The sequence below is a fragment of the Actinia tenebrosa genome, unplaced genomic scaffold, assembly GCF_029948245.1.
Source record: "Actinia tenebrosa isolate PJP-AT-01 unplaced genomic scaffold, QUT_ActTen_1.0 PGA_scaffold0__85_contigs__length_37466705, whole genome shotgun sequence".
Classification (NCBI taxonomy): Eukaryota; Metazoa; Cnidaria; class Anthozoa; order Actiniaria; family Actiniidae; genus Actinia; species Actinia tenebrosa.
Window position 1 is genome coordinate 24,039,448 of NW_028292569.1, and position 25,373 is coordinate 24,064,820.

The following is a 25,373-nucleotide window of genomic DNA, read 5'->3' on the forward strand; positions in this document are numbered from 1 at the left end:
ACGAACTAATTTATAAATAATTCACATTTCTTGCCCCATTTAGACATACTTCACTCTTTAGGATCGCAGCAACGGGGTATAGTAATCAACGCAACAATCCTTACATCTGTCCTGTTGTTCCATTGTTAGAGGTCAATATGCAATTCGATTACGTCGCCAAGGTAACGTAAACTTGTCTGTAATAAATTCCTTGGGACCTTTTTCTGGGATCCCTGTGGTATACTAAAAACACAGGGATCCCAATAATCAGCAGACAACTGAAACAATCATGGCGGACGAGTTCTTGAGAAAAGTTTTGGAAAGTTTGCGAGCAAAGTCTAAAGAAATACTCAACGGTTTCAGGCTAAAAAGGAAAGAAAATGGGCGACCCGTAAGAGCTTGTGATATTGTAGAAGCTACAGTGTTGGGCATTGCTGCTTTTCCACTCAGTATTGGTTACTTTCAAACTGCTATTTTTCGTCCACTTCGAATAACAAATAACAAACGTCTAATCGGACCTGTTTTTGGATTATTTTCTGTCGCTGTTTCTGGTTCCATAGCGTCATTATTATTTGTTTTGTATGTAAATTTTTCTAAAGACATCTCGACTAGAGCTTTTGAGACCTACAAACAAAAGCTAGATTCTCTGATCTCTCCGCTTCAGTACAGCTACAGTCATTACGACTTACTGCTCTACTCGTTGGGGAGTCTAATGGTATTCAAAGCTTTTGGAGGAAGGTTTAGATCGGTCCTGCCAAGCAGCCTTGTGCATCCTGGTGCATTTGCAAGAGTGTCTTTACCAGCTCCTGGTCAGTTGTATGCATCTGATGCTATTAGGGAGAAACTGACCAAATTAGGTTTGTAACTTCAATTTACTTATGATTAATAATATTTAAACAGGGAGCCCATGTCTCTTAAGAGTTTTTCAAAGGGGCTCTACATGTGCTACACATATATAATATAGTATGTACTATCAATAATTGCCATACATCTATCCTTCTCTTTCACACCTAGCTGAAAAGAGTAATCATATACACCATAGGTTCAAGGGCGGATCCAGCCAAAATTTTAGATTAAGTTTAGGCGGGGGACTAATTGATTTTCTTTCGTCAACACAACGGAAAACAATATAAAAAAACCTTGTTTTCAGCCCCCCTCTGCCCCCCTGGATCTGCCCTTGTAAGTTAACCCTTACCAGCTCTCCGCACCCCTAAATGTTGCTCATCAAACAATCATTATTTCACTGTGAATAGCTTGTATAGACTTTTATCAAATGAGAATAAATACCGTAAGCAACCTCATTTTGAGTAGCCTTGGTTAAGTCAGTCCGACAGACTTGACTGAGAAAAAGTCCGGAATGTGACACAGGCTAATTATGAGGCACTTGAATGCAAGGTCATGTGGGAAAAATCTAAGGTTCTATTCAACATGGCTGCTGCATGATAAAGGTCCATAGTTGAGTGCTTCCCAACCTCCCTATCAAGGTCTCAAAGGGTCAGTACTGCATGTTGATTAGTTGGAAGAGCTCTTAGGGGAGGAGTCAATAATGTTTGTATGCAGATGCAATGATTTGAAGATTGGCATTGTCAACAATTGTTTACATCATAGGTTTTTTTGACATTGCAGCTTTGTATGCCCATACAAACAAAACCAATTTGTTTTGTTAAAAATAATGATAGCAAATATATTTGACACAGGGAGAAAGTATGGCTGTCATACTTGTGGAACTAAGAGATCACCATTGTTTATTGGTGACCATATTCCTCCCAACAAGTTGGTAAAGCCTGGTCAGAAACAAAGATTCTTTCCTCAGTGTACCAACTGTTCCAAAGATCAAGGTATAAATTGCAAAAAACATTACTCTAATAGTCTCAAACTTCATAACACAAATGCTTTAAGACAAAGTAAACAAAGCTTAGATAACAGCTGGTCAACAGACATTATGTCTGACCAGAATTGGAGCTTGTCTGCTGGTCAAATCTTTGTCCTGACAGTCATTTTGACCAGTAACACTATGCTACAGAACTTTACCCCTGGGTTCCCGAGGATGGGTACAGCTGAGTTAAAACTAATTTGGCCAGTCACCATGACTGGAAACTGACTAGAATTTATCTTAAATCCTGAGTAATATAAATTACTACATTGTCAGAAATATTTTTTGTTTTATGTTTTAGGCATAAATAATACCAATGTGTTATGTTATATGTTATACAACTGTGGGAGTACATCATAAAAAAGTAATTGCAGCTATTGAAATCTAAGTTTTAATTAATTTTAGGTATTTCCCTATCGGTGAACTCCAAGAAACTGCCAATCAAGACCCATGGAACAACTCTTCGACTGTATCACTTATGGCTCCCTCTACCTGCATATCTGATGTGGTTGAGGAGTGATACAGACAGCCAATGTTGAAGAGTTGATAATATAAGTGTTATATTAACAACACACAGTCATGTGACTTTTGGAATAACCTATTCTGATGGAATATGGCAATTCATATTTTTTTCACTAATTAATAATGAAAGTTTTACAAAAAGAAGAAAGTTATATGACTGGCCTTGTAACCTGACTAAACAGCAATTATTTTCAATATCAGGAATTTGGTTTTTCACTGCCACAATAATAATATTTTTGAATGTAGGAAATGAAAAAAACACATTTCAGTTTACCACTCACAGTTAGTGTGAGTTCACATAATATCACAAAACTGCTATAAATTTCCATTCTTAATTTGGCTGTTCATATGCTTTGGCTAAGATAAAGCCATTGCTATAAATACCACACTGCACCATTGTACATTCACTAGAATGTGACTGACTCTTTCTTCTTGAACTCTGTCTTCTCTCCATGTTGAGCATAATCCTTTTGAAATTCATCTCTTCTCTGCAAGTATAGGTGTTTTGCCTCTTCATAAATACTGTTGTCTTTGAAACTGAAATTTTGATGTTAAAGGTTAAAAATATATTGAACAATATGGCAGACATTTTAAGGCCAACATAAGTTCATTTAAAAAAATAAATAACTGCAATATTAGAAATTAGTGCTAAATCCCTGTTTGTGTGTGTGTGTGTGAAAATTTATGCTTAAAAGAGCAAAAATTTACAACATTTCAGTTTTGAGTTCTGAGTTGCTTATAAGGTTAGCCTCAAACTTGAGTACAATTTTCATGCATCACAAGTAAGGTTTGTGGAATTTCAAAGTGTTTGTATTATTTGAGATGGGCATCCTTTACTTTGCCCTTGGATTTTGTAAATATTCTAACAACCAAAATAAGGCTAACCCTGAGTAAATGAGTCTAATTGAGGAACACAGTGGTATTGTATGAATTTGAAAATGGTTATTTCTTGACTTTCTTCCATGCCACAGTACAGCCCCACAGGGATCCCAATGACACCTGTAACCCAAACATCATTTACTACTTTCCATACATCCATTCTCTGTTCTATTTTACACAAAGCAATCAACCAAGGCTGTGAGGTTCAAATTTGAATAACCCTTTGAAATTAGCTTGTATGGCCTCTATTTAGTGTTTTCTGTTTGACCAGTGAACTTATGTATGGAAGATGATAAATATTCAGTTTATTAAGTATTCGTAACACTAACAATTTACAAACATTTCAAGCCAGAGTAAAAATAACTGGTGGAATAATCAATGAAATGACCACAATTATAAACTTGTTGACAAGTGGTAAGCCATACAATTTTATAATGAATATATTATTAAGCTTAAATTAATGATTGACTGAAATTTAATCAAAATTTTATATTATTTTGTGCATTAATCACTGAATTTGCCCTTCATAAAATATGTAAAAATATATGTATAATCGTGCGATATAAAGCATTGCTCTGCATTGCTCTTGACGAAAATATTGTATAAGTATTGTGCATGTTAAAAAAAGACACATTGAACGATTGGGCTACCAAAACACTTACTATTTTTGAAGACAATCTTGCATTACTCGATTTTCCTTTCTGCATGCCCAAACCATTGATAATGTTCTACCTTTACAGCAATTGGTGAATTCTTTGTATAAAAAAAACATATTAAAAAAATAATTAAAATTAAGGTTGCATAAGATCTTATACAGTTGACACTGAAATTTTACGATTTCAGAAAGCCTTACCGTCAAGATATGGCTTGCATTTCTCTCGAGATATTTCCCGCACTATTTTTGGAATCAGGACGTCCCTTTCTACATGCCTTAAAGTTTCCCCTTTGGCCCAGGGAGGGACTTCTTTCTCCACATCAGAAGAAGACTCTGAAGAACCTATTCGATCGTCAGCCATTTTGAATTCTACCCATAATACCATGCGCGCTATCAATACAACACGATATGTATATACATATATTTAATATTCAAAGCTTTTAAAAGATTTCGCGACTAACGAAGATAAATTACGAATTCTACGAAAATTACGAATATTTTGATGTTATTTTCTTTATCTTATTTGTGAAAGTCAAGTTGTGAAATTTATGTAATTAATTAATAAGTAGACTGGTGTCGAGTGTGCCCGGAACGCCTGGTAAGAATTAGTTCTGTTTGATTGTTGACATGTAGGTGATCAGACCATTCCATCGAATAGCTTGCAGGTGTGTAGTATTTGTCTCCAACATGGTCCTTAAGAGAATAATCAAGCCCTGGATATACAGTGATGACACTGTAGCTGAGATCACGGAGGAGAAAACACCACCTCGACGGCTTGTATCGTGGCATTTTTGTCCATCATGGCTCCAGTTTAACAAATTTGTTTTGAGCGGTTATCGTTGTAATTTTACTATGTCTGAATGCCTGGATAGTCTCACCTATCTACACAATGAATCTGTTAACATTTATTCTCATGGTGAGTGGAATATTTACAGCATTCTTCAGACTTGACGTCTCTTTATTCACGACAAGTAATCTGCACTTAAAGATTTTTTTTTTGCATACTTAGCTTTCGAAACTATAAAACATACTGAACTCCTTAGCCTTTATAGTATATTTTATCAGCTAATGATTAATATAACTAGTTTAATTTAAGAATTTGGAAAATTTAATATGCTTAGACTTTTACAAATTACAGTAATATTTTTATCTGTGGGCTATTAATAAATTTCTAGCAGAAGCTAGAGGTTGATATGCAAATTAAGATTCATCCCACTCAGATAAATTTTATTTATTATGGTTGAATAAAGTAACTATATTTCTCCAAAGAATAAATATTTTCTGCGACTTGGATTCTGCTAAAGCGTTTCTTTAAGCTTTCATTTTAGAATTTCTTTTTTCTTTTTGGTCAAGTTCTGAAAATATTTGAAAGCCACTAGACCACAATATACTGGGATCTCAAACATTCTAGCAGGTACAAATCGTATATTCACAAATATCACTGCAGCATATAGCCCTTGGTTTTAAATAATACATTAACAAAACCATGCAACCTATAAATACCTCACAGCTTGTTTAACATGAATGGAGTTTGTGTACAGGATGTACCCTCTGTTAGATATAGAGCAAGACAGTATGTAGCTTATGTCATTATTACACTTCATTGGTTTGTGAACACAAAAACATTAAACTCAAGGAGCTGAAAATTCATTTTATTATTCAATCTAATTATTGATAGTGCATGTACAAAATTTAGAAAAATAAATCTAGTTTGCATTTGAAATTCCTTCCATATAAAGTCACATGTCATCACATATTTGACTGCTATAGCATAAGACTTGTAGTGATGTTAGATTTTCTAAAAAATAATCCATTTAAAAATACAAATGAAAAAGGAAATGCAGGATAAAACAGGATTCTGGCTCTCATGTTTGAAATGATTCTGGGTACCCATCCTGCTGCAACAGTAGATGGGAAACATTGATTTTATAAGCCCTGCAAGTTATAAGTTCACCCTCCCAGGTTTTAACAGCCCTGTAAAGGGTCATAGCATTATACATTCAAAAATCTTGGACATAACTACGCCAACGTCACAGCACAGCTTGCTGGTAATTAGCATATTAAGTTTTCAACAGTCGAACAAATTTTGCCATTTGCACATCTAGCAAAACTGTGTAACTTCTATGAAAATGATTGAGCTGCTGTAATGTTGACACACTGTGGCAAATGTTGGCAGAGAGCTTTTGTCTTTTGGCACATACAGCTGTATTGCCAGCAAGCCATATTACATTCTAGGACACATTGCCTGCAGAACTCTGCAGACATCAGGCTAAACACACAATGCCATAGTATTAAAACTGCCATGTGGCATTGATTGGTGTAATGCAAGCATTATTTTAGAAACCTTGTGGCAGCTTAATCATTCTCTTAAACTCTAACACTGAAATGTCAATCAGAATAATTACAATGTATATATATGCTCACCAAATATTATTTTTGTTTCCTTACTTTTCAGGTATTCCATTTATTTTATTTGTGGTTATGATTCCTCTAACAGCCTCAGAAGCATGCCTGCAGAATCCATTTTGGTTCTCATTCCACTATTTCTCATGTTTCATCCCCTTCTTCTCAAGTCTCATATATCATCTCTTTATGTGCCATCACCATGGTCAAAAGACTTATGACAGTCTGTTGAACTTCGACATGTGTGGCATTTGGGCAGTCAATGCATTTGGAGCTCTTTGTGGAATCAGGGCTACCTTGTTTTGCTTTCCAATCTGGAGAAATCTTGCTGTGATGACATATTTGATTATTTCTTGTGCTTCTCTATCCTTCATCCTGCGGGCTAAAACTCCAAAGGAAAGATTTGCTCCCATGGCAGTGTTTGGTGTCTTGAGGTACATGTTTCTGTGTGTGCGTCTGGCTCTGAAGTTTTTGGGCTATGGCTGTGGAAGCAATGAAGCATTAAAATACTGTTTTTTAATGGACAGCTTTGCATGTGTTGGTGGGTTAATCAATATTGCAAGAATTCCTGAGAAGTGGTATCCAGGCCAGTTTGATTTGTTTGGCAACAGTCATCAAATAATGCATGTCATGTCAGCGATAAGTGTATTATTTCTGCACCTTGGAGTAACTCATGAATTTGAATGGATGAGTACGTACAAGTGTCCAACTTAAAGCCATACATGGATTGCTATTTTCTAAAATTGTTTTCAAAGAAAATTAGGAACACATGTTAAATATAAAAGACTTTATCATAGAGTGCACAGACTTAACCAGCTGTGAATTTAATTAATTAATTTTAATAATGATAATTAGTATAAAATAGTTTAGGATCAGTTATGGAATTTCCAGTTAGGAACTGGACATTTATATTTCATGGATTGGAATAGTTTGTGCACTCTAATAGTGCATTGATTAAGAGCAATCCCTTTTTTAATGGGGAGGGGCAATGGGATTTGTAGGAGAGAAGGGTATCATTAAAACAAATTCAGGCTTGGGGTGGGGGGGGGGGGGGGGGGGGGGAGGGGGGAAACACACAAAAGAATCCAAGTTGCACAACACATTTTCACAATGAGCAGAGGGTTATACAAATCAAATCCCATGTCCCCCTCTGACTGATTAAAAAATAAAAGGTAAAACATCAATTTAGAGAAAACATAAAATTCAATTACTGAATTAACACTTTATATTCAATTTTAATAGCTAATAATGATTATACTAGAGTGCACGCACTAAACCCATGAATAATACTTAGTACTAATAGTTAGTAATAATTACTAATTATTAGCAGAAATTCATAGAGAATCCTTTGTTTCCTATTGTTTGATTATCGTGATTTAGTGCAAGCACTCTACTAGCCTCTGAATGATTGTAAATATTTTTAATAATATTATAATGAAATCCTTTTTGGATGTTAAACTTAAAACCAAGAAGTGTGCAAAACATTTATAACAATTTTTTATATTGAGTACCAACTATTCCAAAACTTTTGGTACTAAAAAAGATTTCAATAATTCTTATGTGCTATTTGAAAAAAACTGCTGCAGCAGTGGCATCATTATGTCTTTCACAGACTATTAAATTTAAAAGCAAGCTCATGTACATTTAATATTTATATTATTTAAGTTTATTATTTATTAGTATCGCCATACTAAAAAAAAGTTATGAGTTACAACATTTGGCCTCACAGCTTTGGATTGGATGATTCAGTGTTGTATCATAACTTTGTGATGGAGACCTCTCTCTACCAAAGTTCAATTGCTGTGAATTTCTCATGGATGATTCTGTAACATCTCTGTTTTAGGATATAAGGTTGTTAGCCCTATACCAACCTCCCAAAAGAGCAGCAGCTGGTAGAAATTTAATTAGATAAGCTTTTGGATTTTTTAATAAAAAAGGAATATGCTACTGTCAAGCCATTACATACCAGTTGTACTGCATTAACTGAAAAGAATAGGTACTTGCAGAGGGAGCCCAGCAACTGGTAAAAACAGTGTTTAAAAAAATCTATCGTGCCTTTAAAAGAAAATAATATTCAAGGATGGATCAACTTGGAGTACAATTTTATGCCAAGACAAGCCCATATACAAATAAGGGAAATGTCTGCATGTGATCAAACATCAATTTGTCAGTCCTGCGCATAATTGTGCTGGAATGCAATATAATTTTCTATAGGCATGCACTCCCCACCCCCCTTCCCCTGCCCCGCCTATTGACAACCTTTAAAACTCCAATGTATGCGGGCTTAGCCTCGTATGCAGGAGTTGATTGTTTTGTTATTCTAATGTCTGCTTTTGTTTACCAAGTTTTAAGAGTCATCAATTTCCAAAAATGAGATACCCACATACAAACAGCTTTTTGTTTCCTGCCTGATGATTGTTGCCTTAACCATACACTTTTTCTCTAGTCCTATAGCTTTCCTACCCCACTCCACCCCACCCATTGTCCATGCAGTCCATCTTGACTCGTTACTTTAGCTGGAGAGACTAGCTTACCTATCTTCACTTAGCTGCAATCTCGTGCCCAGAGACTTTATTTCTTACTGCGCATGCCGGACTTCAAGTATAAGTGCGCATGGTTTCAAAGCCTTGCCAAAAATAAAAACATGTTTTCGATTCCTAATTTTTATTTTGATCGGAAGTAAACCCATAACTCTGTTTTAAAGCATGATTTTCACTGATTATATTTCACTTTAAGAAAATTGCGCAAGCGCCAAAAAATGGATTATGCTAGGACCTCGTTCTTCGCCGCAGGCCACGCTACTGTTTTACAATAGTGTATGTCCCAAGGGTATTGAGGCCGCTCGGCAGCCTGAAACAGAATTAAAACCTCCGCAAAAATAAATTCAGTCTTGAAAACTCATACTCTAAAGACGGTCAGCTCATGTTTTGTATAAACTAAGTATTTATCGTAGGTTACTGAAGCTGTCAACTTGTAGAAAAATATGTATTTACATGCATATTCGAAAGGTACTTTTCGTGCTCCAGTGAACGTTTTAATAGGCTAACGTCACTACTTTGACGTCTAGAGAAGGCGTGCTTATTTACCCAGAATACATTAGTCTCGATTATGTAGAATGTAAATCTTGCCGTTTGGACACCAGTTGGACGATATAATCTGCGTAGCGCTTCAAATGTATTCATTTGCTCTTTCCTGATCTAAGCTTTAGAATGTGCCCAACACAGCGAGTATCTTCAGATTGGTTGGAATTTTCTATTATTTCAAACCAATTTACGTTGAATTGAATCTGTACTGGAGAATCAACAGTAGCTTTTTGTAGGAATTACCGAACCGAGGCACAGAAACACGGGTCCAAAGTACAAAGTAATCAAAGCGAAGGCCTAAAAAACATTTTATTTTGAAGGAAATTTTCAGTTAAGGTAGGAAAAAATTATCAATCTGTCGTGTTTTACCTAATTTTATATGTTTGGTCATGCAATAAATAACATTGGCTTGGGTTTTCTCTCTCTCTCGAATATTAATTAGTTGTTGTTTTCTTGTTGTTTTCCTTTACACATAGTGTCACAAGCCATTAATAAAGGCGCTACTAGCATTACCATGGCTTCTGTTCCAATTGAAAGTCAACTGTACTCGCGATATTTATCAAAGCAGAGGAAAACTCAGACTGAAGAAAAAGAAGGCGGCATTGCCGTAGTTTCAACATCGGAGGTGTTCGACAGACCAACAAAGAATTATTTGTTTTCGACTTTAGCGTTGCCTCGTGCCCGACTTCTGCACCTTTTTAACGTGAGTTCCTGCAGCTCTGAAAAAATGACAACCGACCTGAATTTCAACATCAAGGGGCCGCGTTGAATTTAGCTGGGGTAAGACTTTTGTTTCTTCGTGTAATACTAGTAGCTTGGTTTGCATAACAATTTGCATCTGTTCTATTGTTCATTTAATCCCTCATGAGGTGTCGCAATTAAGTACGTATGAACATTAAAACATTTTTTTTAAAGCGATCTTACTAGTTTTAACCCAATGTTGTGGTTGAGCAGTATCTAGGCTTCGATTTTGGCTGTTTTATTGACGGCGTGCTGCCAATCATGAGATGTTTAACTCCCACCAACATTGGACAATGCACGAATCACCCGCATGCTTCACCTTGACACAACGTGTATTAAGGGATCAAGCTATGCACCTACACTTAGGATTAATTCATATTTGGTCAAAAAAAGAAAAGAAAAACAGCATGAGAGTAATGAAGATAGTGAACATGAATACGTTAGTAATTTATAATATTCATTTGTTATATTTTTTGTTTCTTACTAGGTCGGAAAAAAGATCAAAGGAAAAAATGAATCCGATGTTTGAAAGGTAATCCGGCTTTCGTGTAACATAGAAAACCATTTCACTGTTCTATATAGTCACTGAAAATAGGAAAAATCAGCTGGAGAATTTATGGGAAATTGATACTTGTCCCAATGGTTTAGTTTGAACGCACAATATCTAAATCCCATAGTCTCTGTTGAATTTTTCATGAATAAAATCTAGGTAGATGATGAAACAGTCTAGTGTAAAAGTTAATCTTGTATAAGAAACTGGTGTACAACAGTATGTAGCAGTGGAGTTTAGCTAGTAAATTAGATCCGTTTTGAATGGCGTGTGTGGAATCGTACAATTCGTACAACATTGTAGGAAAACATTAAATTTGCCTATGGAATGTCATATTTGGCAACACCTTGATTAAAATCCTACTTTGTTGCAAAGATGAATACACATACCATTTAGAATGACTATAACGTGGAAAGCCAGATGCACCTTTTGAGTATCCAACAAAAGGATGGTAGAAAGACTGGAATTACTGCTTTTTTCATAAACGTGAACTCTGTAGCTACCACCTCTTTCTCTTTTACTCCGTGAAGGACTAGCGTCCGAAACGTCAAAGTTTTTTCATCTTTTCATGGTGTATAATTTACCCTTTTATCATCAACTCTGTAGCTGTCTACTGCATACTAAAATTAGATCTCTGCCACCATCCAAAAGTATGAAAGGTACCAATTGATTAGTTTTGACTGATGGCAGTAAAAAAAATAAAATTCAGCATGCAGCTTGCAACTACCAAGTTCGCATGTTTATGAAAAAGCAGTAAATGTTCAGTGATCTTATTGCTGCAAACATTAGTCAAGGGTAAGTTTTGCAGTGCAGTTGATATAATAATGGTTTTTGCTTGAGCTTAATATATAATGTATGCTTGATACTTTTAATCATATAATGGTAGTTGAAATATACATATAATTAATTGTAGTTTTCAAAATTTGTAATGGCTTGGTGACACTTTATAGATTGTAAATATGATTTCAGATATTTTATGGGCACTTTTGCAAGTGCAAAATGATTCCTCGTATTCAACAGAATTATAGTTTGAGTGGAGAGTACTAGGGAATGTTTCTAGTAAATGTCATGTTAGTAAGTTTGATTGATGAAAAAGTGGGCTCAACAGACTATATTTTTAAAGAATCTTGTTTTGGAATCGTCTAATGCTTTCACTTTCACTTTCACTTTGAAATCATCTAATGCATTCATGTTTGCTTTCATTTTTAAAAGCTTCTCTCATGTTTCTGCAGCCTCAGAAACTTTAAGATTGGTTTCTTTTTACAATTTAACAAACCATGTAAATTTAATGACTGGAAGATTTATACCAAAACATAAGAAAATGTGCCACACAAGGAGTCGTCTGGCTCACAGAACCTGCATGTAAAGCAAAAAAGAGTTTGTCCAAAAGAAGTGAAGCCAATATGTTTGACATAATTATTTTGTAAAAAGGGCTAATATATACAAAACTGTTGCTAACTATGATTATTGTGCAGCTAAAGTGGGGAAAAAGAAGAGAAAGATGATCATAGTAACCACTTTGAATGGATAATATTTAGTGGTCAGACAATGTAAACAAAACGAATGATGCAATCTTCATGTTTGCCGGCCTAAAATGAAAGTGCAAGTTTTCAAAAAATAGTGTGTGTTCTGAGAAAACAGTTTGTTTGTTTAGTGTCTAGCCACCAAAAATAAGACAGCTTGCTACCCTTTGAGGAAAGGTTTTTTCTTTCTCTTTATACACCAAATTTGGCAACCAATTTGAATAATAATTATTGTTCGTAACTGAAAAGCCTGGTGTTAAGGTGGAAAAATATAAGCAGTCACATATATGAGAGGCTAGTCAGTCCAGAACAATAGTTGCCAGAAAAATTGGTTGCCATATTTCAATAATAAATTGAGTGTAGATAGATGCTAAGCAGTGGACCTAATGCTAAAATAGGGGCACAAGAAACCTTGCAAACAGGGTACCATTTTTGCTGGCTGGCCTTGCCAAAACAACTGATTTGCAAGTGATTGTAATTTGGGAATGGCAGTCAACGGTTTGATCCTAAGATTCTGCAAGAAAGAGCTAAGAGTTATATACTTTTTTTACATGTCGCTCTTTGTATTACAGAATGGGGACCAGCTGGGCTGGCAAATCTTGATTGCTTGTTTGATAAAAAATAATAATTTATTGTGTTCCTGTGATCTTGACAACATAGTACAGATTTAATTTTTTTAGATTTTTTGGCTTCCATCCCTCTAACTAACGACGGACTGAAACCAAAATTGTTTGAAGATAGAAGCCAAGAGAAAACTTAACAACTGAAAGTTGTCACGTTTACAGAAACATTGGAAGCATAATTATAATATTTTCCTTCTTGAAACAATGGGTTTGTTGGCAGGAATCATAGCCATGCCTTAATAGTACATTGATGAAGATATTCTTATTGATTGTATATCATAGAGATTGCAATAAATCTGTGAAAGAATTATGGCCATTGATTAAGAAATGCAGCCAACACAATTTTGGAATCAAAAACAGCAGCATGTAGCCTGTATTTCAAGAGAAACAAGATTGTCAACACTCATCACAAAAAGAAAAAAATGCAAAAAAGTTTAAATATTTGAACTTTTCCTCAGACATTTAAAAATTTTATTATCAGTGGGCATGACAGATACTACAGTCATTTGTTTCAGAGAAAGATCAGAGTACTTATCTCAGGAACCTTTGCTACCCACACAGTTTAATTAAGGAAAGACATTTTTTTCTTTCACAGGCTCATTGCAATTTCTTTTTTCATGAAGCATGCAACCTTTTATGACAGGCTTTTAGACTGAGCCTGTATAAATTGTAATATAGTTTTAATGATTAATTTATTGGAGTGTTGTATTATAGATGAAATACAGAGTGTATACAAGGTGTTGGGTGTTATATTAAATAAACTGATTTTTCAGAAGCAAAAAAAAAAAAAATTTTATAATTCACGTTACTGAATACATCAAAATAACTATGGCTAGCTACCCCTGGAGGATGATATTGATCAACCCAAACCATCCTGCAGTTTACCCCTTCTTATGGCCATTCAACTAGCATCCCATCCAGGTTGAGTAGCAATACTCCTATATTCGCTTCATGCTACAGAAGCCAAGAGTGACTTTACCTTCAGTTTTATGGCAATTCAACACTATACAGTTAATTAGTCATTTAGAACTGTTAATAGTGTTTGAAGATTTTGCAAAAAATGACATCTATAATAGTGTGTTACATATGCAGGGACAACTATTTCTTTCGGGAGGGGGAGAATTGGGTGAGAAAAAGGAGCACCAAAATATGAGACCAAATTGGAAAAAAACTGTTAAAAAAATCATCATTCTATGATTAACATCAGTGATTTACTCACTTTATCGTTGGCAAAATCTCTTAAACATTTTTTCTCGGTTTGTGTTGAACCCGTTCTTTGATTTTTATTTCTCCGGAGATTTTCTTTAAAAGAACGTCGCCAGAACTCCATTACTAAAACTGTCATGCGCTTTTTTCCAATATCAAGGTCTTAAGAAATGCTGTCTTGGGATTTTACTTTCTTTCGTTTTGTCTTGAATTTAAAGAAGAATTGTTAGCAAAATGACAAGCAGCTAGGCCCTTTTCTACCTGAATTAGCTTGAATTTGCTTTGAAAATGGATGAAAGAGCTATTCTATATTTGGCTAGACTTACAGGTGTCTTGCTAGAAAGGTTTTTATTGCTGTCTCGTTACATTTTGAGAGAGAAAAAGTCTCCAGTTTTCTTTAACAATCAGAATAGTTTTCGTTTGTGAATCACTGGAAGTACTTTGCTACCTAAGATTGGTCACGTGTCAGACTCTTAGTTGCGGTTGGGTGATGGGCTTCCTGTTGTGTTATGTGTCTCATCCGATACGTTTTAGGCATTTTATTTGGGTGGTTAAAACTCGCTACTTGTGCACTAAAATGAAAGTTCGGCCATTTAATTTTTCCGATTTTATTTTCACCATTCACTTTAATCTAAATTGGGTTCCCTGTGGTCCGGCTGCACCTCCCCATAACAAACCGCAAGGCCGTTTTTTTGGTGAATATTTGTGACAGCATGTTCCCAGTATCACTATGGTTACTACCACAAATTCTAGTATCGTGTCAATTGGATTAACACTTCGATACAAAGCAGCGTAATATGATCAAATAGCAGTGCTGTTATTCTCTTTACCTCTTCGCATTTTGTTCTAACTATGAAATGTTTTATAACTACGATTAGAGATTAGAAATTTAAAATGTAGCCTCTCACAGAATTACGGGCGAGCCACCTGAGCAATTCCGTTGCTTTCGGGCGAGCCGCCTGAGAAAGCAAAGAGAGAGGGTTCCATTTTCTAACTACTACTACAAAAAAAAAAAATTTAAACTAGACTACGATCGAATATAAATTTAAAATGTAGCCTCTCACAGAATTACGGGCGAGCCACCTGAGCAATTCCGTTGCTTTCGGGCGAGCCGCCTGAGAAAGCAAGGAGAGAGGGTTCTATTTTCTAGCTATATATTAAAAATTTATTACAGAAATATAACTAATTTGCGCGGGAACATATGCAGCAACAATGCAGCATTCATTGTCAAATTTAAAGAACATCTTATCATAAAAGCTAAGGCTATATATTCAAAATTGGCATGCACGAGTGTGAAGAATCTTCTATAGCTATAGTTTTGACGTATTCGACAGAAAGAGCATCTCTAAATAGGACGTAATCGAATTTGTTGCCAGACTTCAGTTTTCGCGCCATTTTATATTATTAGACGTTTGGCCTAGAATACGATCATATATCATCAACTATACTCTAAATTCCTGGATCAATACCATCAAACACAAGTAAAGGTTCTTCTTGAAACATTTCTGAACCATAATCTACCTGGAATTTTCTGCTAGATCGAAAATGTGAGCTTTGAGCCGAGAATCATGTTGTACATTACCAAACGCTGACCATTCGACGGCATATTTCGAACAACATAGATCAATTTCATGATCAAAATAGCATCGTGTAGATTCCATTAGCTGTCCAGTATATTTAGTAACGATCTACAGCGATCGAATTCATTAAAATCGGCTGTAAACCATGGAGGTACCGGCAGAGGATAGCAGAGCAACATAATCATTCTAATACAATCTTAAAGTAAACACTGCTTCGGTCTAAGGTGGATACCCTGCTGTGGCACAAACACCTCGCCCACCACAAGTATGCGGATTTCAATTCCGCTTATCGCCAAAAAAACGGGCTTGCGGCTTGTTCCTGGTTGTGACTATGACCGTATTTTTAATAGTCATCTAAAACATACGGTCATAGTAGTACAACCAGTGCGCACGTGTCTCAGCTACTCCCACTCGGTTTTGCCTATTGTCGGCAGAGCCAATAGGTAGTAAACAGATGCAATGTATATTTAAACTGAAAATACAACGAATTACAACTAATCAATAGATAGATAGTACATGGTGGTTTTGGGGTTACAAATTCAAATATGTATTGAAGAAATCTTCAGAGGAAATTTTGGAGCACTTTTGATGTTCTAAACGTTGGAAATCAGCTGAGCAGGTATGCGGCTTACATTGACAACGTTTAATTTTAGATGACAGTTTTTTTGACCGATTAATTAACCCCCAAAACGAAAAGCATTATGGGGATGTGAAAATGGCGATACGTTTAGAATTCCCTTTTAAAAGCAAAAGAACGTTTTCGACGCAAGTGTTCTTTTTTGAGTTAAATTTAGACATTGCCATCCGCTTGCACGTGTTTCCCATACTCCTTAGTGAACATATGATCATTGACATTTGCGGCCTTGTTCATATGTTATCCTTTACCGAGGTATCCATTGGCTCGTACATATTGAATGCATTTAATTGTTCTTCCATTTGGTTTCTTATATCATTTGATGGAAAATTACGATTGTCCAGAGGTACAAATAGATCAGTCGTTACGAATGTGAATCTTTTTTTTCCTTTCTTTATTTCTTCCTTACGTTGACAGTGGCGGTGAAAGAGTTAATTGCAAGAATGACGAATGACATAAAAATGTTTGAAGAAAGAAGTTGATAAATGGATTAAACTGCACGAATACGTTGCTTTTGAAGTCCACAAATTGTTACATTGTAACAACAGACACAAAAAGTTCCAAATTCCACAACACTGACAATCCCACCCCGAACTTAAAAATAGTTCAGTACTCCCATAAAGAAAGACTAATAAATACATTTCGTAAAATTCAGTTTATTTTTGAAAAAGCGTACGTTCTAACTTACATTTATCACAGGGTGATAATTCCCACTTACTGAAAATAATTTTGAGGTTTAGTACGTTACAAATGAAACATTTCATACATAATATTCAGAATTAAAACCTCTAGCTTCTGGATGCAACTAGACGCAATTTATAATTATTTCGCATCTTTATTTAATGAAAAAATCATTGACTTCAATTTTTTTTTCGTACAAGTAACAGATATAATATGCAATTAGCAATAATTAAAAATATATAGTTATCAAACATCACCTCTAAGACTTGAGCAATTTACACTAGAGGGTCATAAACAAAACTATACATACATAAATTGATATTTTGATGTTATTATAAGTCACTTATTTGTACAAATATACAGAATTTGCTGCTTTACGACAAGCTATACTAGACTTGTGTTTGTCCGACTATTTGCTTGCATCTTCTTCGTCTTCTTTTTATTTTCAATTTTTCAGCATATTTAATTTTTCATAAATATTGATGTTTAACTATCTTCTAGAATCCCCCTTCCATTGTTTTTACTTTTTATACTAATTTTGGAATTTCGTCCTATCATCTAGATGTTCTTTTCAAAAAATAATATCCGACTTTGTCACATGATCTCATCCTCATTTTTCTTTTGTGACCATATTAGTTGTACACGTTTACTGGCAGTACAATCTCTATTCCACCTATTGATCATTATTCTTTTCCTCATATTTTATGTGGTTTCTTCGTGTTTGTAATTTTCCTTTTTTGCATAAAATCATTTGTTTATTTCAGTGCTGCCATGCATTTTCAGATAATAAATCTGTAGTTCATGCATCATTAGAAATATAAATGCTGTAGAAGATTTCTTGTGGTACAATGAAACCATTGCCATCCCTGGTGGTTGTTTCTGCAGTCCATCACATTCCATTTTGTCATTTAGCTGTAGTAAATACTGTTCTTTTCTTGCAGGAAGAATGCTTGGAAACATGTTGTACAGCTGCTAGAATTGTTATCTGCATGAGAGGTGAAAATTCTAAGAAAGCCTAAAAATGTCTTATTTTGTGCACGGAAAAAGCCAAAATTTGAAAGAGTGCAAGACTGTGCTTCTCACGATTTTGTAGCAAAATTGGAGACTGTCAGCTCCAAAAGTCAGTGTTTCCAACGGCAGCTACTACAACTTCAAAGTTGCCAAAATGTTTGGCTTACAGAAGTTGGATCAGTCATTAATTCAACCAACCAAAAGCTATAGAAGTTGCTCTTTCACCGCTGGAGTTTGGAGCTAGTAGAAGACTTTCATTGTGCAACAATATAATGACAAGCAAAGTCCAATTTGTGAATTGAATTGAATTTGATAAATGTACTATGTCCTAAGTTATAGTACTCAATTTACCTCTGAGGTGTCAACAAATCTTTGGATCCCTGACTTTGTCTGAAGACTTTAGTGCTATTTGCTTTTATTCTCTATTTTCCCATTAACTGTGGTGCTTTTTGCTTTGAGGAGTAAGTTGACAACATTACATGTAATGTATATGAAAATAGCAAAACTGATAATGGAAAAATGGTTTAAAATCAGAAAATATTACTTAAATATGTTCCATTCCCTTAAGGGGAAAAGAAAATCATTGTATATATATATATATATTCAGTCTAATTATTAGTTTGTTTACTAACAATAAAACCATGAAATCTTTTGCATTTAGAAATCCAAAGTTTGCAAAACCTATCTAAAGGAGCACAGCTGATTGTTCTTTAATAATGTCTGTGATAATTTTTCTTTTTTACTCTTGTTGATCAAATTTAATTTCGTAAAATTCATCTTTTAGAATTTGTAAAATTTTTGCTACAAAATTGCCAAAATTCTATATTTATTTTTATTTCCCACTATGCAGAAAAACTTGTCTTATCAGCCTAGGTAAAAGTATTAACAATTTTCTCTTCTACCTACTCCTCAAAGCATAAAGCATTATAGGTAAAGGGAAAGCAGAGAATTTTCACAGATTAGGCCTTCATCGTGCAGTTGTCCTTGTATTATTGGTAGCCAGATATTCTTATGTGGTTCAATCTTCCTGGCTACCGACGAACTGTTACTACATGGATCCCATCGAACTGTGGCATCACATCAAAAATTCATGTGACTAACACACCCACATTTGTCTGCTGACACACCCACTTTGTTTTCACTGTCCTGGGTATTTAAAACAAATTTACCTTCATTTTCACTAGTCTTACCTATCGATGAAACTTACAAATATGGGTGTGAAAGCAGATAAATGTGGGTGTGTTAGCTACATTAATTTTTGATGTGCTGCCACAGTTTGGTTGGATCTGTAGTATATATTCTCAATCTCCAAAAATAATGTTGTGTAATCTGGTATTTGCCAAGGGCTGTATAAGGATGGCCAGCCATTTATATTCTCCCGAGTCAGTTGCTTGACTCCAATCTTTTCCTTGGTCGAAAGCTGTGTTATTCTCCTCATCCTCCTTCTCATGCTTATGGGTCACATAAGGCTGAGATTTGTTCAGGCCATCAATGAATTATGCATTAAATTCACCTTTGGAAAGCACTCTAGTGCAACTACAGTACTGCCTTCTTTAGTTAGCACACACTGATTGGCAGCAGTACTAGAATGTCAAATAGATTTCAAATTTTACAGGACAACGCATTTTAAAATCCAACTTTTCCCTGCCATGGACTTCATGTTATTTATGTATGATCACAGTCATTAATATGTTCTTCCATTTGCTCATGTGGTACAGCTCTGTGACATATTGGACACTTCAGGCATCCACGCCCAGGAGTATCTACAGGACCATCTGAACACACTACTCCATGGTATTGTGGTTTGAAATGAGGCTGCAATAAAATAACATTAAATTGAATATTAAAGCATCATACTTTCAACCCAGTCTTCCAGAATACTAAAACAAGGTCTCAATTACAAGCAATCTTTAATAACAGAAAATACTTACAGCTTTGTAACCTCCTCCACTTGCCTGGCTTGCTTTCCATGGCTCCTGTGGTGGTGGACTGGGTGATTTTCCTACTGTAGATCGATTCTGCGAATACTGTTGAAATGATGGAGGTTTCTGGCGCTGAAATGTAAAGGAGAAATTACACCATTCAGTAGAGCATTGACACAAGTATCACTAAAAAAGATGCATTTTGACTTTTTGACATCAACAATCAGACACCCTCCCCTTCCCCCCAATTCCCTCCTGTAAGCCTAACAAAAACTCAAAACCAAGTTTACAAAAGTATCCCAGCTTCAGTCTTACCGGTGCAGGTTGTGGCGGAGTATATACTTTTCTCCTGTCAAGTTCTGCCTTGAAGTATTCTTTGATTTTGTCCATCTCAGATTTCAGTTGTTTATTTTCCTCTGTTGTTTCTTGCAGTTTTTTCAGGAGTGTCTTAAATTCAGCAGTGAGCTTCTCCTTCTCCTTTTGTTCAGCCCTGAAGTCATTTTCATATCCTTTGCACTGAAAAAAAGTAAGAAAAATGCTTGTAATTTACGCCAGATATTCAAGATGACACATGGTCCGTGTGATGCTCTGCCAAACTGTGAGATCAATATCTTCATGACAAAAATCCAAGACAGTCTAATAGATTCACTGAATAATGCTTGCTGTAAAATTGAATGCAAAACAACAGGATCTTGCCTGATCTTAGATAAAGATCTTTCAAGAATTTAAACCTGGGTGTATTTAATGACTTAGCAGGCAAAACCATAGAATATAAAAGGGCTGGGAGGTCATCATACCTGTTCTTCCATAAGACCCTTGACCATGTTTGCCTCTTCAAATGATGCACCCATCTCTCTCATTTCATCTTTAAGTTTCTCATTCTCTTCAATGAAACCATCTAGCATTGCCTTGGACTGTGCATCAAGTTGGTGCATTTCTTCAGCCAGTATCACATGGCTTTCTCTCAACTTTTGTACTTCATTTTCCAGATCTCCTTTGTACTTTTCATTTTCTTCCAGTTGCTTCTGCAATTCTTCAATCTTTTTGACATGTTTCTAAAAAAAATTAAGACAAAACACATATATTAATGTTAGATTCACTTTTAATTATGTTTTCCCTCTAAAACGCAAGAGTTGCAATAAAACTGAATTATTTAGGAAGATTAGCACGGTAACTAACCATAATTTCTGCTTTGTGCTGTCCATTTTGTCCATCTACATTGTCTTCTGGCCCACACCATGCTCTCTCAATGACTTCCTTGATTACTGGATAATCATTGGCCAGTTTCTTGAGTATTGCAAGCTGTGTTATCCTTTCACTTTTCACTGCTTCTATTGAAGATTTTAATCTCTCATTTTCACTTACGACTGTTTCACAATACACTTGCTTCGCTTTGAGACTTCTTTCAGTATTCGTCTGCTCTGCTGTTAATCTTGCTACTTGTTCTTGTAACTCCATGGTATTTTCTGATTCAACAGCTCTCAAAGCACTTCTTAGTTCTTCTACTTCTTTTCTTACTTGTTCTAATTCATCTTTTAATGCCATAACCATGTCATGAAGATCATGGTTTTCCTAAATTAATAAAAGAGAAACATCACAGATAAAGTAAATTAATGACATTGTCAACTGTACATTATAATTGAACCTAAATCTACCCAAGAAAAAAAGATGTAGATAAAGATGATAAAAAGAATTTTTTCTTGTTAAGTAAAAAGAAATAATAATAATAAAAAAAATTAGTTTTCATTGATGTATGCAAATAATAATAGTAACAGAAAAAGGACACATGCATTTCACAAGATGATATTTACTTTAATCATGGCTATTTTGAAAGCGAAACACCTAAAAGGGTTTTTCCCAAATTCAAACGCCACGCCAATCGATCTACATGTAACATAATGCATAAACATAATCCGATTCGGGGATTCCCCCGTTTTTTTTTAGTGAAGGCGTTTACAAGGAAAACCAGTAATTTGCTTCAAAAGCACATTTTTAATAAAAAAAATTTAGGGTTTATTATCGTTTTCGCGTCTTGCTTTAGCATGACTCCATTCTTAGTCAAGCGAATACGATAACATTTGAAAACTAGTATTTTCTTATCAGACATTCGAGTTTTTAGATTCAGATTTCCGGGAGCATAATAAAGTTGGTCGTTATTTCGCAATAAATTTTCGAATTTAAACAGGTTTTGGACGAATAATGCTGACTCCACCGACTTAAAAAAGCCACAACACAATAAAATATGATCAACAAGAGTAATTTTCTTCGCAAAATCCAATAATAGTTGACTTTGATATAAAAACGTTTCTTAAAATTAAATTCAAAATGGCGGCCATGAATGACGGTCAAGAATCGAAAATCCAGCGCCATAACTTATGTAACTTACCACTGCCAGGTCTATTCCTTTAGGAGTTTTGTTCAAAACATGCTCTAGTGCAAGTTTGAGTTTAGTATTTTCCCTAGTTAGTGAGTCCAATAGCTTTTTTGAGACACCAGGAGTAACAACACCTTTCTGAAGACCTTTTCCGTTTTGCTGAGTAAGTTGAGCGATACGATTCTCTGCCCTCGACAACAAAACCTCAAACTCTTGCACCTTAAACTTTAAAATCCTACATTCTTCTTCTTTTCTGTCCAATTGATCTGTAAGAACTTGAACACCGATAAGTTTTGATTCCAATTGCTGTTTGTCTTGCATAAGAAAATAGACGGTAGAACGTAGTCTGTTGAATTCATGCGCGTTCACTAGAATCTTTGAGTCCTCCATACTAAAAGATACCTCGAATTATTGTATGCTTCAATTTAGTTCCTTAGTCGGCGTTTCCGAGAAACACGCCAGTAAAAACTCGGTCTTAAAGTGTGGTGTTGATCGCTGGTATATATATATATGCATATCCAATCGGGTGAATTCCCCTTGCGAAAGGATGCGTGGGGGGGGGGGCTTCATCACACATATTTTAAGGGCGAGTCAATAGAAATTGTGGAGTTTCGGCAAGTGTACTGAACAGCTGATAATTCAAGAAAAAAATCCCTTTGCGATGTCATAAGTTGATGCAATCGCATTCTTCATGACAAAGAAAGTTTAGCAGCTAAAAACATTGAAATTATTTACACATGGCTTTACGCTATAATAGTCATATAGCTGTTCCTTCGTTTTTTATTTTGCAAAAGAAAATTTTGCTGTAGAAAAATTTTATTAGCCTCCGTTGCATAACGTCTGCAACGGAGGCTAAAATTTTATCAAACGATGCAAGAACTACTGGTGCAAACGGCCACTGGTGCCTATTCGGCGGTAAACGTTTTTTTTTTTTTTTTTTTTTGCATAGTGCATGTTTGACATAGTTAATAGAATTATTAACTATAGCAAAGGCATGCAATCGGTTGATACTTGCGCTTTTTGCAAGTAAGGGCCTTCCCAATAATTATATTTCCTTCTCATAAAGGTAGTGATTTTTTTTGTAATGCTTTTTATATGGTTTCGTTAATCGGTGCAATGCCTCCTCAAATTAAATGCATGGAACTGAATGCCTTGGTGCATGTTGTCATGTTCGTTATCAAAAAAATCTGTTCATGTTCCGTTCTGTTCATGATTCATGTTCATGATCATGTACACTTGCTACGTACGTGTTCAATATGAGAGTCTCTTCTCTCGACCAAAATAAAGGAAAATAGGCTCTGCTAGCAAGGAACAAACCTGCTTGAACAGGAAATAAACGAGCCAATCAGGTTTCAGGCCTCGACCCTGATTTAGAGGCCTAGGGGTTTCCCCTCTGGCGCCAAAAAACTGATTAATTTGTAATAAATTTATATTTGTAAATTACACGCGGGAAATCCAAAAAAATAAAATAATTACTAAAATATAACTAAGTAAGGGGAAATTTAAATTTCTCTTTCCCTCTCTTCCCATCATATTCCAAAATGATAACTAGATTAGTGTTTGCTCACCAAGAAATGATCCAAACGCATGGTACATTAGTTTCATTTATCGACCTGCTTGTAATACCAGTCACAGTGAATTCGAACCGGTATAAGCAATTCCAAAATCGCGCCCGAATACCAATCCAATTACTCGAATGCAAGAAATGGTACTAAATGACATGAAGGCTGCACGTCCCTGCGAGCCGATGTTTTTTTCCTGACCCTCCGTGGGCTGGCCGAGCCCACGAAGGGTCAGAAAAAAACCTCTGCTCGCAGGGTAGTCTGACTGGTGTCTGAAACGAGTGCCACTAGCTTTAAAGTGCCTATGTACTGACACCTAACTCAATATTTTCAAGTTGATTCTACATAAAGTGATTATTTGAATGGTAAAGTATTTCAGTATAAGGAATGAGGCTGTGATGACTTTATAGAAATTTGAGTTTATTATTGTCATAATTTGATGAAAAGGTAAAATATACACCGTGAAAAGATGAAAAAACTTACTGACGTTTCTGACGCTAGTCCTTCGTCGGAGTAAAAGAGAAAGAAGTGGTAGAAAGGAGTGTATATATGATAGAATATATCTTTTGTCTTATTCTATCATATATACACTCCTTTCTACCACTTCTTTCTCTTTTACTCCAACGAAGGACTAGCGTCCGAAACGTCAGTAAGTTTTTTCATCTTTTCACGGTGTATAATTTACCTTTTCATCATTACTGTTTCATTAGAAACACCGACGCAGCTCACACTAGTTTTTAGCTAGTTATATCTTTTTATTGTCATAATTTGTAAATTCAAACACTGATTACTATTACTGATTATTATTACTATTACGAAACAAATTTGCAGTAAAGTTTCTATATTAAGACCCCGAGCCGAAACAATGATGTTTTGTACAGGATGTTTTACATACTGACCCAGAAAAGTTTTGTATATTTAACATTGACATCACACTCAGTAACTAATGAGTAATCACTCAGTACTATGACTTCACACTCAGTAAGCTAGAAGTATAAACTTTGATATCTTTTTATGGCGCACGGAATGGTTCAAAATTGTCATTTCGATGTAATTGAATATTTGTTTGTCAATTGCGTTACTTCGCTTGAATGTTACACTTATCAGTGCATTGCATTACACAATCACGTTCCATATGTTGTTTTTTTTGTCAATCAATGCTTATAAAAATAGTCAATTGCGAAAATTCGGTCGATTTACAATAGCTCTGTTAATCACCAAAACTCGGTCAATTACAAAAAACTCGGTCAATTCAGCAAAAAAACTCGGTCAATTACAAAAACTCAGTCAATTCCAAAAACTCGGTCAATTCAGCAAAAAACTCGGTCAATTCAGCAAAAAACTCGGTCAAAATTAATACAAAAACTCGGTCAATTCAGCAAAAAACTCGGTCAATTACGTAACAATAAGCACGTGTCATATGTCTTTTGTCAATCATCACGCGCAAAATCAATAGTAGCCATATTCCATTGTTTTTTGGTCTTAGTTTTACTGTTAGTCACTAAATACACGGCCGGCCAAGTAAAAGTAAGAGTAAGTTAGCGAGAACGGAGGCATTTAGCTATATACAGA

At 35.3% G+C, this 25,373-nt stretch overlaps 4 protein-coding genes and 1 long non-coding RNA gene across 8 annotated transcripts; 3 read left to right on the forward strand and 2 right to left on the reverse strand.

Moving 5' to 3' along the window:
• Positions 1-50: 50 nt before the first annotated feature.
• On the forward strand, positions 51-3,286 carry LOC116295109 (uncharacterized). Of its 3 annotated transcripts, none has more exons than XM_031702840.1 (4): positions 51-161; positions 644-836; positions 1,677-1,817; positions 2,258-3,286. In XM_031702840.1, exons 1-4 carry the CDS (start codon positions 138-140, stop codon positions 2,389-2,391), a joined length of 492 nt encoding a protein of 163 aa, XP_031558700.1. In that variant the 5' UTR covers positions 51-137; the 3' UTR covers positions 2,392-3,286. The 3 variants fall into 3 exon arrangements, with proteins under 3 accessions (XP_031558700.1, XP_031558701.1, XP_031558699.1); XM_031702841.1 differs by having other exon boundaries at positions 114-161; positions 649-836; XM_031702839.1 differs by lacking the exon at positions 51-161 and having other exon boundaries at positions 168-836.
• Positions 1,857-4,289, reverse strand: LOC116295111 (COX assembly mitochondrial protein homolog). The gene is made up of 3 exons (XM_031702842.2): positions 4,107-4,289; positions 3,916-4,006; positions 1,857-2,911 (listed from the first exon to the last, which is right to left on the reverse strand). Exons 1-3 carry the CDS (start codon positions 4,267-4,269, stop codon positions 2,782-2,784), a joined length of 384 nt encoding a protein of 127 aa, XP_031558702.1. The 5' UTR covers positions 4,270-4,289; the 3' UTR covers positions 1,857-2,781.
• A 206-nt stretch (positions 4,290-4,495) lies between these two features.
• LOC116295141 (progestin and adipoQ receptor family member 4) lies at positions 4,496-7,343 on the forward strand. The gene is made up of 2 exons (XM_031702889.2): positions 4,496-4,824; positions 6,364-7,343. Exons 1-2 carry the CDS (start codon positions 4,596-4,598, stop codon positions 7,023-7,025), a joined length of 891 nt encoding a protein of 296 aa, XP_031558749.1. The 5' UTR covers positions 4,496-4,595; the 3' UTR covers positions 7,026-7,343.
• Positions 7,344-9,421: 2,078 nt separating this feature from the next.
• LOC116295091 (uncharacterized) lies at positions 9,422-13,622 on the forward strand. The gene is made up of 3 exons (XR_004196984.2): positions 9,422-9,730; positions 9,871-10,174; positions 10,623-13,622. It is a non-coding gene; the product is annotated as an uncharacterized LOC116295091 (long non-coding RNA).
• A 3,768-nt stretch (positions 13,623-17,390) lies between these two features.
• On the reverse strand, positions 17,391-22,727 carry LOC116295090 (uncharacterized). Of its 2 annotated transcripts, XR_004196983.2 has the most exons (7): positions 22,252-22,727; positions 21,045-21,437; positions 20,663-20,920; positions 20,181-20,381; positions 19,875-19,997; positions 18,295-19,758; positions 17,391-17,917 (listed from the first exon to the last, which is right to left on the reverse strand). XR_004196983.2 is itself a non-coding variant. In XM_031702806.2 (6 exons), the coding sequence occupies exons 1-6, from the start codon at positions 22,627-22,629 to the stop codon at positions 19,609-19,611; spliced, it is 1,503 nt and encodes a 500-aa protein (XP_031558666.2). In that variant the 5' UTR covers positions 22,630-22,727; the 3' UTR covers positions 17,391-19,608. The 2 variants fall into 2 exon arrangements, 1 of the variants encoding a protein (XP_031558666.2); XM_031702806.2 differs by having other exon boundaries at positions 17,391-19,758.
• Between the last annotated feature and the right edge of the window lie 2,646 nt (positions 22,728-25,373).